Source organism: Hipposideros armiger, unplaced genomic scaffold, assembly GCF_001890085.2.
Source record: "Hipposideros armiger isolate ML-2016 unplaced genomic scaffold, ASM189008v1 scaffold_11, whole genome shotgun sequence".
In the NCBI taxonomy this organism is placed as follows: domain Eukaryota; kingdom Metazoa; phylum Chordata; class Mammalia; order Chiroptera; family Hipposideridae; genus Hipposideros; species Hipposideros armiger.
The window spans coordinates 3,247,231-3,263,811 of NW_017731361.1; the positions used below are offsets into that span (position 1 = coordinate 3,247,231).

General features: G+C 47.3%; 3 protein-coding genes across 5 annotated transcripts in view; 1 reads left to right on the plus strand and 2 right to left on the minus strand.

Annotated features, from left to right (window-relative positions):
- Positions 1–6: 6 nt before the first annotated feature.
- DND1 (DND microRNA-mediated repression inhibitor 1) lies at positions 7–2,794 on the minus strand. Of its 2 annotated transcripts, XM_019662612.1 has the most exons (4): positions 2,466–2,794; positions 2,214–2,331; positions 1,364–1,825; positions 7–739 (listed from the first exon to the last, which is right to left on the minus strand). In XM_019662612.1, exons 1-4 carry the CDS (start codon positions 2,574–2,576, stop codon positions 285–287), a joined length of 1,146 nt encoding a protein of 381 aa, XP_019518157.1. In that variant the 5' UTR covers positions 2,577–2,794; the 3' UTR covers positions 7–284. The 2 variants fall into 2 exon arrangements, with proteins under 2 accessions (XP_019518157.1, XP_019518146.1); XM_019662601.1 differs by having other exon boundaries at positions 2,214–2,794.
- Positions 2,795–2,882: 88 nt separating this feature from the next.
- On the minus strand, positions 2,883–14,888 carry HARS1 (histidyl-tRNA synthetase 1). Its single transcript, XM_019662567.1, has 13 exons — positions 14,394–14,888; positions 14,034–14,123; positions 10,910–11,029; positions 8,124–8,219; positions 7,374–7,499; positions 6,610–6,717; positions 6,360–6,458; positions 6,035–6,128; positions 5,716–5,843; positions 5,380–5,622; positions 3,974–4,090; positions 3,627–3,773; positions 2,883–3,302 (listed from the first exon to the last, which is right to left on the minus strand). Exons 1-13 carry the CDS (start codon positions 14,481–14,483, stop codon positions 3,189–3,191), a joined length of 1,572 nt encoding a protein of 523 aa, XP_019518112.1. The 5' UTR covers positions 14,484–14,888; the 3' UTR covers positions 2,883–3,188.
- The window catches only part of LOC109393413 (probable histidine--tRNA ligase, mitochondrial), an 8,070-nt gene continuing 6,278 nt past the window's right edge, over positions 14,790–16,581 (plus strand). Inside the window, exons 1-2 of one of the 2 annotated variants that reach the window (XM_019662580.1) lie at positions 14,790–14,927; positions 16,398–16,472. In XM_019662580.1, coding sequence (XP_019518125.1) covers positions 14,820–14,927; positions 16,398–16,472 — 183 coding nt within the window. In that variant the 5' untranslated portion in view covers positions 14,790–14,819. The remainder of the gene's footprint in view (positions 14,928–16,397; positions 16,473–16,581) is intronic. The other variant, XM_019662589.1, reaches the window with a different exon arrangement.

Here is a 16,581-nt window from a genome sequence, read left to right on the forward strand (position 1 = left end):
GTGTGTGTGTGTGTGTGTGTGTGTCACACAGAAAGACCAAGAAAACCATGGGGTCAGGTGAAACTGAGCTGGGAGAGGGACAGCAAGGTCCCTCACAACTTAGCCAAACCTGAGCTGCCCCCTGGTGCGCTGGGGCTGTGCTCCAGCTGGGAGGCTGTTAGGCATAGGGCAGAGCCCATGCTCCCACCCTGTTTGGGATCAGATGGTGGCTGCCCAGGCCTGCTGGGTTGGGGACACAGGCTCTTCCTACTCGCCTAGGCTGCCTGTGGAGAGGATGGGGTCAACTACTTAACCATGGTAACTGCCTCAGCCCCAGCAGACCACAGGAGCCTGGCCCCAGACTCACTCAATGCCTCCAGCAGCCGTGCAGACACAGCATCTTTGGCCACCTCATGCCCATCCTGCCCATCAGAGGCCAGCACAACCCAGATGAGGCCACTGAAGGGCACTGGATGACCAGGGATCACCACCTGGTACCAGAAGTGGTGCCAGCCAGAAGGGCCTGTGCCCAAGCACTTAGTGAGGAACACTGGGCTACCCAGCTTCATCCGTTGGCACAGCAGCTGCAGGGCAGCCCGAGCCCCTTGGGATTCAAGCTTGTCCCTGGCCAGGGACAGTTGGCTGCCCTCTGGCTGTAGCCACCTCAGTGAAGGACCCACAAGCTGCTGGCGGAGTCGCTGCTTGAGGTCTGGCTTGAGCCACTCCACTGCCACCTGCTCTCCACACAGGTGTGACTGCCCTGCAGGAAAAAGGCAGAAAAAAGGACAGGTCTTAGTTCTGGGCCCAAGCGACCTGAAGAGTCACATAAGCCTGTTTTAATTTCTAGCCTCCCCATTTCCTGGTGGTGTTATCTGGCAAATGAACTATCTTAAGGTTTCATTGTATTTGTAAAGGGGGTGTAATAATTGCTACCTTCTAAGTTCTCTTGGAAGAGTACTGGTTGATGCAGGCTTTGTCTACCTAATAACCATATAATAGCTAACCTTTACTGTGAATACCTGCCATGAATCAAGGAATGTGCTAAGTACCTGCTTAATTCTCACAAGCCTCAATTAGACTGCCTTGGGCAAGTCCCCTGCTCTTAAAACAATCTCATCTATAAAAAGGGACATCATTCTGTGTTACTATCGTTGGAATGTTGAGGATTAAGTTAGGAGATAATACCTGAGAAGCGTTAAGTTTAGGTAAGTGGTAGTACCACTGCAAATTTTAAAATCTGAGGTCAAATATAGCATTAGGTCGCAAATTCGGGCATTCTTGACCCTAAGATCTTGCTACTTTACCCGCCCTGCTGATGTGTAGAGGTCAAGTGCCAGGCAGAACATTTTTGCCTCAATCCTCCCCCCGTAGTCTCCACCCCTACCTTCCATCAGGGCCTTTTTGGCCATAGCGGCAGCGCGGTGCGAGCTGAACTTGAGCAGCGCGATCTGTGCGAGAGCCGGCCCGGGACTGGGCAGCAGCAGCGCCTCCTGCAGGCCGGGACCCAGCGGCTGCAGCGCGAGCATTAGCGCGCGGTGGCTCAGAGCCGGCGGCAGCCCGTCCACACTCAGCTCACACTTTTCGGTACTGCGGCACACGAGCAGCGGGCAGGAGGGCCGCAGCAGGTGATTGTGCAGCGTGGCGATGGCGGCCTGGGCGCCGCGCCGCGAGCTGTAGCGGGCGTAGGCGAAGCCGCGGTTCAGGCCGCTGAAGGTCATCATCAGGCGGAACTCGTAGAGACGGCCCACTCTCTGGAACAGTGGGATCAGCTGGTGCTCGTACACATCCTGGGGCAGCCGCCCGATAAACACCTCCGACCCGGGAGGTGGCGGGCTTCCCACCCAGCCTGGGGGAAAGGGGTGGGGAGGGACACTGTTATCCACCGGGATGTTCCGGGGTTCGGGGCCCAGGGACCCGGCACAGGAGGGGCCATATGAGCACACGTCTGTGAAATGAATACAAGACCCATACCCCAAATCGTTGGCATAGTGGGTGACTGAGCTAAAACGGGGCTGGCACACAGTAGGTGCACTTTAAGACTGGCTCGGTTCCTCGAGGGGGAGAGTGGGTGGAAAGCCACAGGCAAGACATTTCCACGTTTGCTGGGGGAGGGGGTAAGGATAGTTACGGGTTTCTGACTGGGGAGCCCTGGGGTAGGCGCCTCCCCCAAAGGGGCAAGTCGCGGCCGTCGAGGCGGGCGTATCCCGGCAGGCGTAGGCCTGGCGCTAGCGTACCTGGGGGTGGCCCGCCATACTTCCTCTGCCCGTTCACTTGCACGAGACGGATGCCAGTCTCCCTGACCCACGCCTCCAGTGCCGCCTTGTTCTCTGGATTCACCCTCTCACACCACAGCTGAGGGGGAAAGGGCAGGTTGGAAGCGCGGATCGCTGCGCCCGCCCCCACCTCGCCTGCAGTGCTGGGGCCCCATGAACCCCCATTGCCTGTGCTGGTGGGGCTTGTCCACACCCTCATTGACAAACACTTACCTCACACTCGCGCTTGGACTGCATGGCTCTCGGGTTGGTCCGCTGGTGCCTCCTATATAACCTATCTGCATCTGGAAGCTTCCCAACCCCTCCATCCCCCAAAGCTCTCATTGGCTCTGAGCACGACCCCGCCTCCCAAGGGGGAGGGGGTATCCGCCGCACGTGCGCCGCAGGACCCGCCGGCCCCACAGGTGCAAGCTAGAAACCCTTGAGGTTCAGTCTGCGGGCAGCCTCCGCTCCTAAGAAATGGTTGGCAAATTGACAAGGATGTACGCTGTTGGCAAGAACTCGGGGGGGCACCCTTTATCCTGGACAAAAGCCCGTGGGGCCTACTGTAAGTCTTTCTCCCCATTTTCCACTGCTAATGTGGTCAGGCTGACAGGGAAGGCAGGGCTAGGCAATAGCGACACAGGCGGACTCCAGTGGTTGAAGCATTTTATTGGACCTTTGGCGACTGGTTGTGGGGAGCAGTCCCTTAATTTAGTGTAGGAACTTGCAGAGGAGGCCATCTCAGGCAGGGACCCTGTAGTCCACGAGCCAGACTGGACTGTGCCCCCAGGGCCTCCTATGGAAAATGGCCTGGTATCTGGCCATTTTTGCCTGTAATTTACCAATAAAATAATAATAAAAATAAAAAGTCTCTGTTCTGACGACTCTTCATGTCTTCCTGGTGGAACAGAATGTGCAAAGCTGTTGAAGTACATATGCAGTTTTGTCTTAGCCTTAAATGGTGCCAGTCCCACTGTTCTCTGATAGTTTGCTCCAATCAGCAGATGCAAAGGGCTGGCTTGTTCTCCTTTTGATTTCCTCCACAAGGTCTTCTCTTCGAACATCCACCTGGCCAGGATGAGGGAAAAAAGTGGTATGAGCATCTTTCACTCCACTGCTCCCTGAGGGCCCGCTCCTTCCTCTTGTCATCAGGCTTGGCTCAGCAAGGAGCAGGAACCCAATCAAACACCTCAGGGTAGATAGTGCTTCTTGGGGGAGCCAGAGGCACAGGGTGTATGTGGGGATGGAGATCTTACCCTACCGTGACCATAGCAACAGGTTAAGCCTTTACGTCCTTTACAAGTGGGTACTTTGCTCAGGTCTTGAGTGGGCATCGGCCTACCAAAATGGCATACATTCCCTGTCCCTCAGTCTTTCTGCCCGCCTGCTTACCTCTTCCCTGCTGGCCACTGAACGAAGCTTGATGACCCCATCCTTGAGCTCTTGCTCACCAATGATGGCCACCAGTGGGATGCCTGCCTCCTCACAGTACTGCAACTGGTTCAGTAATTTTGGGTTCTTCTTGTACAGCAGCTCTGCCTGCAGGGGACCCGGGCAGAAGATGAAGGCTGGTTTCTGCCATCCTCAGGGACAACCTCCTGGGGGCCCAAAGCGTCACCTTGTTCTTAGCTCCACCCCCAAGAAAACACAGAATAGCAGGGTCACTATGGGTGAGCTTTTATTTAGTCTGTGCCCAGCACTCCCAAGGTTACTGCCACCCTGTGGCTTGCCTCCTGTACCTTGATCCCAGCATCCCACAGCTCTGAGATAAGCTTCAGTCTCTCCTCCAGCAGCTTCTTCTGGGCAGATGCCACAAGCACCTGTGTCTCTGTGGTCCGTACCTTCTCCTCCAAAGCCTGGGGAAGGCACAGATACGAATCAGAGAGTGAACTACCCCTTACAACACCAAGGAGCAAACCGAGCAGGCCCTTGTCAGGATTCTGAGACCAGGCCCAACTTGGTGAGCTCCACCAGGGAAGGACCGATTTTCTCATCTAGCAACTGGGCATAAGGTAGCTCTTAGAAGATATAAGAGCTGAACTGACTGGCTTGTACATGTGACTTTCCAGAATAACCCAGGGGCAAGGACAAAGGTAGCTTACGTACAGCAACTTCTAGCTCATCTCCACTGAGTACCTTATGGGTCCACAAGAACATTCACACAGAAGTGATATTGTGAGCCCACCAGACAATCCAATCATCCCTGGCAGTTCTGGTTCCCACTTACCATCTGCCCAGTCAAGAGACTGCGCCTCTTATACTTCAGCCATAGGGCATAATCTGGGGTGTGTGTGAATGGGGGGAAGGGAGGATGTTGCTGTTGCCCCTTGTCTTTTTTTCTGGAAAATTATTTTCATAGTTCTTACAACACAAGATGCTTAGTGGAACAGTGATTTCAATTGGGAAACATGGGTGGTTTTCCACTCTGGAGAAAAGGATGGAGCAGTGGGAAGGTTTCTGCCAGAGCATTCCCCAGGGAATGAAATGCAAGCAGCCAGTTAAGAGCAGCAGAAGCAAAGGAGCGCTTGAGGCCATGAGGGCTTCCCTGGTGTTACTCTAGGTGCTAGACAGTCAAGACAGCCTTCTGCAGGATCCCAGGGCCTCAGACACGTGCTTCCCACTTAGAGACAATATCACAGAGTGGTTGGGAGCAAGACTTTGGAGTTAGACTGCCTGGATTCAAATTCTGACTCTGCCGCTTAAAAGAATCATGACTTTAGGTAAATTATTTCATCTATACTCTTCATCTGAAAAATGTAAATAATAAAAGTAGCTACTCTCAGAGGGCTGTTGAATTTTATTAGATAATGCATGAAAAGCGCTAAGCACAGTGCCTGGCAGAGTAGTAAAATATTAAGTATTCTGTATTGTGAGGAAGATCCAGGTCGTTGGATATACCAGCCTAGATTCCTGACAGCGCTGAGGGAAGTAGGGACCCAGAGCAAGGGATTTTGTGAAAAAGAATGATCAAATATCCATAAAGCTGACTATAATGGGGCAGGAGTCTGTGAAGGACAGTGACCATCTTTTCTCCATTTCTCTGCAAAGATGCTCCTTGCTTAAAGCAACGCCGCTTGCCCCCTTGGAAGTCAAAGAAGATAGCTTGGATGTCACCACCTGCCCAGACTGTCTTCTGTCCACTTACCTCCAGCCTCTGCTCCACAATGGAGAAGATTCGCTCCACGCCAATGCTGAGCCCCACGCATGGCACCTTGCGCCCTTTGGGGTCGAACATGCCCACCAGCCCATCATAGCGCCCTCCAGCAGCCACACTGCCCACACCCAGGGGCTCTTCCCCTGCTTGGACTGGGGTCTGTAGCAGCACTGCCTCATAGATCACCCCAGTATAGTAGTCCAGGCCTCGAGCAAGGCTCAGGTCAAAGGAGATCTGTGGAGACAAGAACATGGTCAGTACCAGATGAGGATCAAGGACCAAAAGCCACAGAGCTCAGCTAAGGCTCCCACCCCCAACCTGACTCACTTTGTCAGCAATGCCAAACAGGGTCAGGTACTCAAATAGCAGCTTCAGGTCTCCCAGGCCCTCCAAGGCCTGCTTGTTTTGGGACAGTTTAGGATCCTGCAGCAGCTGTTCCACCAGGGATACCCCACCTGGAGAGACAGGTTTGTGAGCCAGACTGACTGTCAGGAAGGAAAAGGTAGGGGCTCTACCTTTTTGCCTGGACTGCACATGCGTGTGTGTGTGTCTCTCTCTCCCTACACACATACGCACAGAGACAGAGTTTCAGCTTTAGGGTTGAGGGCAGTGGGTGGCTGCTGTGGAGGTAGGGTTCATTCCTCACCATGCTGCTGGACGTAGTCCCCAATGCGGTCGGCCACCTCAGGTGCGAGGCCCTTCTCTCCCACCATCTCATTCTTTACTTCCTCCCAGGACACCTGAACAGACAGATACCAGTCACGGACCCCTGGACATCTTCCCTACCACAGAGCATGTGTGAGCCCTCCTCAGAGGAGGGCACTCTTGGAACAGAAGCTACCCTTTAACCTACATCTTGGGGCTAATCTTCCCTTGGTGGGCATGGAGGCAAGCCCCTCTCTCCTAATCTTGTTTTCTATTTCTCGAGGCAGGGTGGGATCTGGGGGAAAAAAGGGTGTTTGGGTCGTTACCTTGTCCAGCTTGTCCACCGAGGAACAGATAGTGCGGAACTTGCTATCAGGAACCCCACAGATGGCAAACAGCCCGTCTAGGATGCGCCGATCATTCACCTGTAGGTCCCCGCAAGGCATAGTGAGGACGGAAGCTCTACATAACCCTCAGTAGCCTTGGTCACTTGGGCTACTGGCCCCTCTGCACAAGGACCTTCTCCTGTGAGAGGTCAGGCCCAACTTTGCCCTCCTGGCCCCGTTCAGCTCTGACCTTGACCAGGAAGTCGCCTATCTGAAGTGAACTCAGGATCTCACACATGATCTTCAGGCACTCTGAATCAGGGATCATGGGGTCAAATTGCCCAGCAATGTCAAAATCCTGCAGGGAAAAGGGTAGTTAGAGGTGTTAGGGATTTCACCTGCTTAAGGGGGGACTCCTAGGAGCTCTCCTCTCCCTCTGTAAAGGCCAGTTTGCACTCATGCACAGACCTTCCTCATTCTCTGATTCAGCCTAGAGGAAAACCCCAGCATTCTTGGGTCTCTTACCAGTCCCGGTTCCCTTTCCATCTATGGGGCTATTTCTTCATTATCTCACTCATTTACTTTTCCTTATTTCCTCAAGCCATAGTGGGGATGACTAGACAGCCTTAGTCCTTTTCTCTATTTATTCAGAAGCTCTACCTACCAGTCTGGATGATTTGATACCTCAAATCCAATTTCCCCATTCTTTGCTGTGATCCTATCACTGTGATTTAATATGAAGAGCACTGACCTAGAGTTCTAGTCTTTGCCTTTCTTATCCCTATTATCTCTTCATCCTGCTGAGTCTCAAATTTACTCACATATAAAATGGGGAGAAAAATCCCTGTTTTCCCTTCCCCACACGGCCTTTCTGAAATCTATATGAAAATACTAAAGAAACCTAAGGGTTAGCATGATCTGGGGCATCCAGGGTGTTAAGGACACCAGGAGCACTCAGTAGGTTCTACTGTATTGAGGGCAGGCCAAGTGACCCACCCTGTCCCACATACTCACACACTGGTAGAATTCCCGATATCGGCCACGGGTCATGGCTGGGTTGTCCCGTCGATACACTTTTGCTATGTGGTAGCGTTTAATGTTGGTCAGCTTATTCATTGCCAAATACCGAGCAAAAGGAACCTGATGACAGAGTTAAGGAGAGAGCCCCTCCTATCACAGTCTGGAAGCTGATTATCATCACCAACAGCAGCTGGGTCTAGCCATGTTTCAGTAAAACCACCACCTGTGAGATTAACAGCATTTCTGAATATCAGAAAAAATCAACTTTGTTAAGAAAAGGGGCAGCTGATGTCTCAAAAAAGATCAAGGCTCCTTTCACCTTGGTAGTGTCTCCCCTGGGCTATGCCGAGCTGGGCAGATTGGCCAGGGAGCAGAAAAAGGGCCCCATGTGGGAACTAAGCAGAGGACTCTCTGACGTAACTTGGTTTTGGTCAGTTAAGAATTTTGTCCACTGGACAGGGCAGGGAAGAGGTGTTCTGGAAACCAGGGGATTGTTGGTACAGTGGGAACTGGGCCCTGACATACAGCTGAGGTCTCACTCAGATTTCAGAAGACTTCTAAGGTTATGCTTTGTTTAGCCAAAGCCCTACTCCTGGTTTAGAGAAGTAATTCCCCATATTGCCAAAGCCATCACCTTTGATCCCACCTATACCTGGTGGTCCCCAAACATGAGGCTAGGAATAGCCCCAGCCCAGTGAGGGCTGATCCATCCAAAGTGTCAAGAACCCAGATTTAGAAAGATACAGTGAGGTCATAGCGAAGGGACAGCAGCTCCCCACCCTGGTCCTTCAGGTCATAGATAAGCTTAGAGTCTTCCCCATACTTTCCAGTCAGTGTTTCCTAGAGAAAACATAAAGACATGTGGTCACAATGATAATACAACAATTTAATAGGAAGTTTGGAAAACAAAACCCCACCATTCTAACATGACTGATTTCAACTTGTCTATATTTCCTGTTTTCTTTCTCAATGCGTATGTATTCTATTCTGTTACAATCAAAAGGAAACACCAGTTTTGTTTTCTGCTTATCACTATTTCCACTGTGTGACAGAGCTGAAGTGTTATTTTAAAGGCTGTATACTATTCCGGTGAGAAGTTAGCTCTGTATTTCCTTCCTTCCTAGGGTTACACTGTTAGATGTTTAGGTTATTCCAACTTTTTAAAATGTTCCAGGGCCAGCCGAGTGGCACGTTGATTAGGAACTGGCTTGGGACACCAGATAGCCCCCGTTTGGATCCCACATATGAGGGCCAGTGACGCTGCCCTCTGCAGCTAGGATGCTGAATAACAGCTCAACCTGGAGCTGGGTTGACGTGAGTCGTGGGCGACGGCACAGGCTGCAGCCCCTGCTGCAATGGGTTGCCATGGGCTACCGTGTGTAGCCAGCAGCCAGCGTGAGCGGCCCTCAAGCTGCCGTGAGCAGCCGTCCAGAAGCCGGCGACTGATCTGCCTCACCCGGGAAGAGCGCAATGATGGTGCCAACTTGGGCCAGTGAAGCAACATCCTCAACTAGACTGAAGAACAAAAAGACAGCAACTTGTCTGTTCCCCTTCCCCAAATTCCCCAGCATTGTTCCCATCCCCCCAATTCCCCAATAAAAATCTTAAAAAAAAAAAAAAGTTCCATAAGATTTCAATAAATGTATTTGGGTACATACTTTTTTCTTTTGAATATTCTTTCTGAGGATAAACTCCTAGGAGTGGGTTATTAGATCAACAAACATAAGTGTTTTTATGACGCCTGAGATTTGAACAATGTCAAAAGCAGTCCTTTGCCCTGTGATGTCTTCAACAAGGTGATAACTTATTTTACTACCGTGTTTCCGCGAAAATAAGACCTAACTGGAAAATAAGCCCTAGCATGATTTTTCAGGATGCTCGTAATATAAGCCCTACCCCAAACATAAGCCCCAGTTAAGATCGTCAGCCAGACATGACTGTTTGAATAAATGTAGATTTTTGTACATGAATAAATAAATAAATACATGTAGATTGTTGGAGCAAAAATTAATGTACGACCTGGTCTTATTTTCGGGGAAACACCAGTTGGTCAAGTTTAAAAAGCCTGAAAATTCCCAGTGTATTGAATCAGAAACACATATGGGATGGTGTTATGGGCTGACTTGTGTCCCCTTCAAAATTCACATATTGAAGTCCCATCCTCCAATAACCTCAGAATGTGACTGTATTTAGAGACAGGGTCTTGAAAGAGATAATTATGCTAAAATGAGGTCATTAGGGTGGGTCCTAATCCAACATAATTAGCATCCTTACAAAAAGAGGAAATTTGGACAGAGGGAAGACAACACGTGAAGACCCAGGGGAAAGACACCATCTACAAGCCATGGAGAGAGCCCTGCAGCAGATCTTCCCTCATGGCCTTTACAAGGAACCAACACTGCTGACACCTTATCTCATACTTCTAGCCTCCAGACAATAAATGTCTGTTGTTTAAGCTACCTAGTCTACGTACTTTGTTAGGGCAGCCCTAGCAACAAATACAGTCGGTAAAGGTATAAATAAGTACAACCTTTCGACGCAGCAATTCCATGTCTATGAATTTAGCCTGCAGATACATGCGCACCAGTACCAGACATTGTTCCAAGCACTGAATATACATCAGTGAACAAGACAAAGGCAGTCCATGTCCTCATGGGTCTTCTCTACTAGTGAGAAGAAATAGGCAATACACTAACGCAAGGAAATGTTAACAGATAATTTCAGATAGTGATTGTTGCTCTAAAGGAAAAAAAACAAGTTGATGTGATAGACAATGACTACTTTAGACAAGGTAGCTGGAGAGGATTGTTTGAGGAATGGCATTTCAGCTGAGATCTAAAAATCAGCAATCTTTAAACTGAAATTAAAGTCATGCAAAGAGCTAGAGGAAAAGGGAATTCAGGAAGAGAGAAGAGCAAGAACAAAGGCCCTGAGATAAATGTTTAGTGTGTTCCAGGAGTGGAATAAAACCAGAGGAGCATAGTGGGAAAGGGGAAGAATAGTATGAGATGAAGCAGGAAAGGTAGGCAGTGGCCAGATCATATAGGGCCTTATAAGCCTGGGTAGGGTTTGGATTTTATTATAAATGCAATGGAAGTCACTGGGGTTTAACCAGGGAGCAATGCAATCTGTTTTTGTTTTTGTTTTTTTTAATAGCAAAGAACTGGAAACAATCTCAGGGCCCATCAATAGGAGACTGGTTGTGTATTTATACTTTATATATGTATGGTTTGCATGTATCTACAGAACATCTCAAGTACAGGTGCCATGCAATTCAATATAGATAGAAGCTGTAACAACTTCCACTCCTAAGAAGGGGCTCTCTTTTGAAAGCTGTTGGCTACAACAAAGGTAAGTAAAAAGCAGAGCCTCTCCCTCTCAGTCAGTCCCGTCCCCCTTCTCACTGGAGAAAAATACTGGTCTTTGTCCACAACAGGAGAAAGAACTTGGGGCCCTCATTCTCTTGTCATCCTTTTGTTGTTCACATACCCACTCTCCCACCATGCAATTTCTCCTCACCCATCCCTCACCTTTAGTTCAAATACAGGTGTATCAATTACTTCTGCACCATGGCGCTTGAAGCAGCTGATGATTACATCAAACACCTTCTCCCGAACTGCCATCTGCCGGGGACTGTAGTCTCTTGTGCCCTTGGAGCCAAAGAAATCAGCCAAAGAAGCAGGGATAGGATTTAAAAATAACAATAAGGTCTAGAAATATAAAAGCATGACCTCAGTGATGACTAATGCAAATCTTGCCCCAAACAGATTTTCCTACAGGCTACTGAGTTGTAAAACAAGTATAACAATTCCCTATTACTCACCACACCCATTTGCTATCACCGTTCTAGGTTCCATTTCCTTTTCAACTTGGTTCTATTTTGTAGAATTCTTAAAACTCTATTCTCTGAGATGTTTTTCTAAAAATTCTTCTTCTTGGGTAACATTTTCCTGCCTAATAGGAAACACCTACCCGATGACAGGCACATAACCAACTCAAACTGGCTTAACTAGCTGAACTCCAAATTTTACATTCTCTTCCAACATAACTTCGAAAAACAATCCTAATGAATACTAATTCTTCTCTAATTTGTTTCTGATAGCCCTATGACATTGAGCTGGGCAGATACATTTTATAGATCAATTACTGGATGTTGAGAAGTTAAATCATTATTTAAGGCCACTCAGCAGGCTTGTGGAGGTCAGTGACAAGGCTCACTTCATTCATTTCTGTGAAAATGTCTGCCAAATACTCCAATCTTTAAATCAAGTTTATCTTTCAAACAAAAAAGGTGTTCTATGAAAAGATCAGCTTACAAGTCACACAATGGCACAAGCATTTTTCCTATTTTGAAATGTAGTGGAAGTGCTTTATGTGTACTTCCCATTTCATCACACAGAATATTAATAAAAGTACACTCAAGGATCGAGAGTCACAAAATTAATAAGTTTTACTGTCTTATCAAGGATTTTAAATGCAACTGATTATTTTTTACCGTGAGTGCATGAAAGTAAAGAACATAATGGCGATTAGTACAGTTTAATGCCACTGTCTTGGTTTGTGCTAAGCCACCAGCAGTTCTACTCATCAGTGTTTTTGCACCTTCAGTGCAAATGGGAGTAAAAAAGACAAATAACATTTTGAAAATAATTTTGACCATGAAGAGCCCTTGAAAGAGTACTGCTCCTATGGTACTGAGTTTTCTGTTATTAACATCTATTTCTATTATTAATCACACATTAAGAAAAAATGTGTTTCAATCAACTAAAGTGGATAATAACTCTCCAGTATAATCTCATTTTCTTTTAACATTACATTATGGAAATTTTCAAACATACATTATAGAGAATAGTACAAAAGACCACCATGTATCTATTACTCAGCTTCAACTACCAGCAACATATGCTATTCTTACTTGATTCAAGCCCCAACATTTTTTTTCTGTAGTATTTTAAAGCAAATCCCAAATATCAGTCTTATCATTTCATCCATAAATATTTCAGAATGATTTTCTAACACGTAAGGATTAAACACACACACACACACACACACACACACACACACACACACACACACACACCTTTATTACAACCAACAAAACTAACACCAACCCTTTGATATTATCTAATGCCCAAGCCATGTTTAATTTTCCTTGATGCCTCAATTTTTATGGTTGGTTTGTTTGAATCATATTCTAAATGAAGTCCATGCATTGTATTTGGTTGATATGTTTCATGTCTATTTAATCTTCAACAGTTTCCTTTCCTTTTTGAAAAAGTGTCATTTATTTGTTGAGGAAATTGAGTCATTTGTCCTAAAGAATTTTTCACATGTTAGATTTGGTTAACAATCCTCTATCTCCCGTATTTCCAGTAAACTGGTAGAAGACCTGATTAGATTCTGATTCAATTTTTTTTGGCAAGAATAATTCGTAGGTGGTGCTGTGTACTTCTTATTACATCTCATCCGGAGGAACATAATGTGTGGTCATCCTACTTTTAATATGTTAAGGTTGATCATTGGGTTTAGGTGAGGCCAGTCTAATCTATCAAAAATTCCCCTTTAATCTTTTCACCTAATAATTTGAATAACTACTGATGATCATTGCCTTGGGATCTTACACTGTCTCCTTAACCTTTGAAATGAGTTGTGTGTAGAAAGGAATAGCTCAATGAATTTAGGATGCCCAAGAAGTAGCCTTAAAAGGGGAAATCTCAATACAAGGAAGATAGATCATCTTCGCTCTTCTTTAGAGTCCAATTTCACATACATTTGCTGAATACCTATGTAGCTCCAGGCACTCTGGCTTCAGCCTCTCAGCATAAATAAACCATGTGAATAACTAAAAGTCAGCAATAAATACAATAGAAATATATATGAAGTGGCAAAGGAACCCAGGTGAAGGGGTAAACAGTCCCATTTATAGAACTTACAGGAAGCGGCAGCTGAACTGAAATTTTAGGGGCTGAGCTAGGAATCTCCAACTGCATTCCACCCGGCTCTCCTCTATTTGGGTCTAGTCATACAGGTCTTTTTCTAGTTCCTATAAACTACCAAGGCTCTTTCTTGCTTCAGGGTTTCCATACTCTACCTGGACTTATCTTCCTCACACTCTTCCCCTGGCTATCTTCCACTCATCTGTTAGGTTGGTTGGTATATCACTTCTTCAGTGAGACTTTCTCAGACTTCCCAGTTCTTATTTTTCTCAGATCATCCTTGTTATTTCTTTATATCACTTATCACAATTTGTAATTACATATCCATGTGCAGGATTATTTGTATGAAGTCTGTTTCCTTCAATAGAATGTAAGCTCCATGAGGGCAGGGCATATTGTTCGTCATGCTATATTCACTGGTTTGTACAGTGCTAGGCACATAGTAAGTAAGCACTCAATAAGTAATTACTGAATAAAAGGGGTAGCAGTAACAGACATACTCCCCTACACATCCAGGTGGCCTAGTTTGTGCCATCACTTTGCCATCCCAGAATGACTCAGGTCGAGTTTAATCCAGCCCGGTGCCCAGAGCAACTGTTGTTTCCTTTGCAGCATTTCAGATCCTCCTCAATGACCTGGCTCAGAGAGGCAGGCATATACATCCTTGTGAGTGGAATTAGGGGCTCTCTCAGAGGCTCCCTAAAGGAATGATATTTACCTTGGGTGTTTTGAGCACAAACTTCTGTTTCCCTTCATCAGGGCCCAGCTGTGCCTTCAGTTTCAGTAGTTTTGCCACCTCTTCCTCGATCTGTAGAGGAAAGTAGTCGCTGGGTTATCACATCTGCTACTCCCCTCCCTCCTCCGCCATTCATTCAGTATCCCTCCTTCATCAGGACCTGGAGCAGATCTAGCTTTGCTTCTCTCGGCTCCTACCCAGGCCACCTTATCACCCAGCCCGTCCGTTCTCCTCCTTACCAGTCGGGTCCGTTCTTCCCTACATCCCTGTCCTCTGTGCAGACCACCCCAGCTCTACCTCCTCCCCGCCCAGGTTTGCCCCCTCCCCAGCCGCCTGGGTCACCTGCTCGGCGTTGGCCTTCTGCTGTTTGAGTCCCCGTACACGCTCTCCCTGAAGTCGCACTAGCTCCTCCAGCGCCGCACGCTCTGCCATTCTGACTGCTTACTGAAGAGACCAGACGTCTAGATCCGTGGTGGTGGCCACAGCCTCAGCTCGGATGACTTCCGGCAGTCGAGTCGCTGGCGCGTGAGTCTAGAGAGCCTCTGCCGAGTAGAACAACTTCCGGCTCCTACCGGAAGTGCCCAAGATGAGAGGGAGTCTGAAAGGACCCGAACCGCTTTGCGCGATCTGGAAGGTGCAGAAGCGGTCGCCTCTTACCTGGTGTTCGGGCTTTGCCTCTACAGCGCTCTGCACCCTTTCTGAGGTCCAGCCTGCCTCGTTCCTAGGTGTTTTGCCTTTTGTCCCGGAAAGCCGGCCTCCTGCCGCAAGATGCCCCAGCTCGGACTCCTGCACAGGAGGGCCTGGGCTGCGTTTCTTGGCCAGCTCCGGCGGCCGCCCCGTCCAGTCTGCATCCGGACGGTTCATTCTCATAGCCAGGTGAGCCGGCCTGAGATAGCTCTGGTTTGTCGAGGCAGAATCTCCAGGTCTGAAAGCATGGACTCGCGGCCTGTACTCCAGTAGTATTTTTTATTTATTTATTTATTTATTTATTTATTATTTATTTATTTATTTATTTATTTATTTATTTATTTATTTATTTATTAAATTGAGCCATCCTGCCACCTGTTGGCAGCTCAGCGGCTGCTCAGCTCGGGCCGGGTAGCGAACCACTGTTGCTCAGAGCTCGCACTCTTGAGCGAGCTCTTAACCAACTGAGCCACTCGGCCGGCCCTCCAATAGTATTTATTACAATCGGTTTTTACTGGGGGCCCACCATGTCTGAGCTAAACGTTTTAGATGCTTTGTCATTTAATCTTCATAGCAATCTTTAGAGGTTGGGGTTATAATTATAATACAGTTGAGGAAAAGGAGGCTGCAAGGTTAAATGATTTACCTATGGATACATACATAGTAAGGGAGAATTTTAATATAGGCCCAAATCCCTTATTTGAACCTGTTGGGGTCAGACACATGAAAATTTAAGCAAAGTACATAAATATTCCCACTGAGATGATTAACGAACATAAGTAGACTGAGTTCACGTTAAAATCTATCTGAAGACAAGTCTCAAAAGAAAAAAACAAAACACTATTTTCGTTTTTCAGAGATTTTTGGATTTAGGAATGGCAGGGGAGGGTTTGTGGACTTGAACTGTCATCCTTCGGAGGAGAGACTCCACCAAAGTATGGAACTACCACTTTCTTTCTATTTCTGGAAGGGTATTCAGCTTGCTGGTAATAAACAGCATCCCTGATTCTGTTTTCCCTTGGGAAAGACCCTATTGTCTTACCAGCACATGTTTTGTGCTACCATGAACAAGAGGGCTCAGATCTTTCTTATTAATTTTCAGTCACAGCATCCTTTCAGTGTTAGTTTATTTGTTTTAGTTCAGTCCGCAAATCCATTCCTGTTCATTCCACAGGCATGTTTTTCGGTCTTGGGCTAGTCCTCTTCTGTTGTCAAGTTAGTTTTTCTCAGTCTCCAAGCCTAATGACTGTTGCTACCTTATTAAAAATTCTTGTTTTTGCTTTTTGAGTAGGAACTGAGAACTGGAAAAGATCATACTAATCCCTACCACTAGATGATTGGTGGTGGTAGCAGTGGGTTGTTTGCCTTCATTATTCTCAGGTGCTTAAACTTTTTCAGACAAGCTTGTATGGTACAGACCTGACGTTATGTGTAATTGTGTGTGTGTGTGTGTGTGTGTGTGTGTGTGTGTGTGTTTGTGTATTAAATACAACATGGGTTTTTGGAGGGGGGCTGAGATTGGGATAGATAAAATAGTGTTCAAGCTTCCTGTTGCACAGGGCCAGAGCTCTGTGTAGGTTGGTGGTCCACAGGGCCAGAGATGTCACAGGTCTGACAGGTCGTGAGAGGAGATACATCTCATGTTCCTTTTTCTGCCAGGTTGCAGAGGCAGTGTTAACATCCCAACTGAAACCACGTCAGGAGAAATCGAATTTTATTATCAAGACCCCGAAGGTAATTCTCTTTGCCCCATGCTGTCCCATTAGAGCAGTGATTCTCAACCTGTGGGTCGCGACCCCTTTGGGGGTCGAACGACCCTTTCACAGGGGTCGCCTAAGACCAT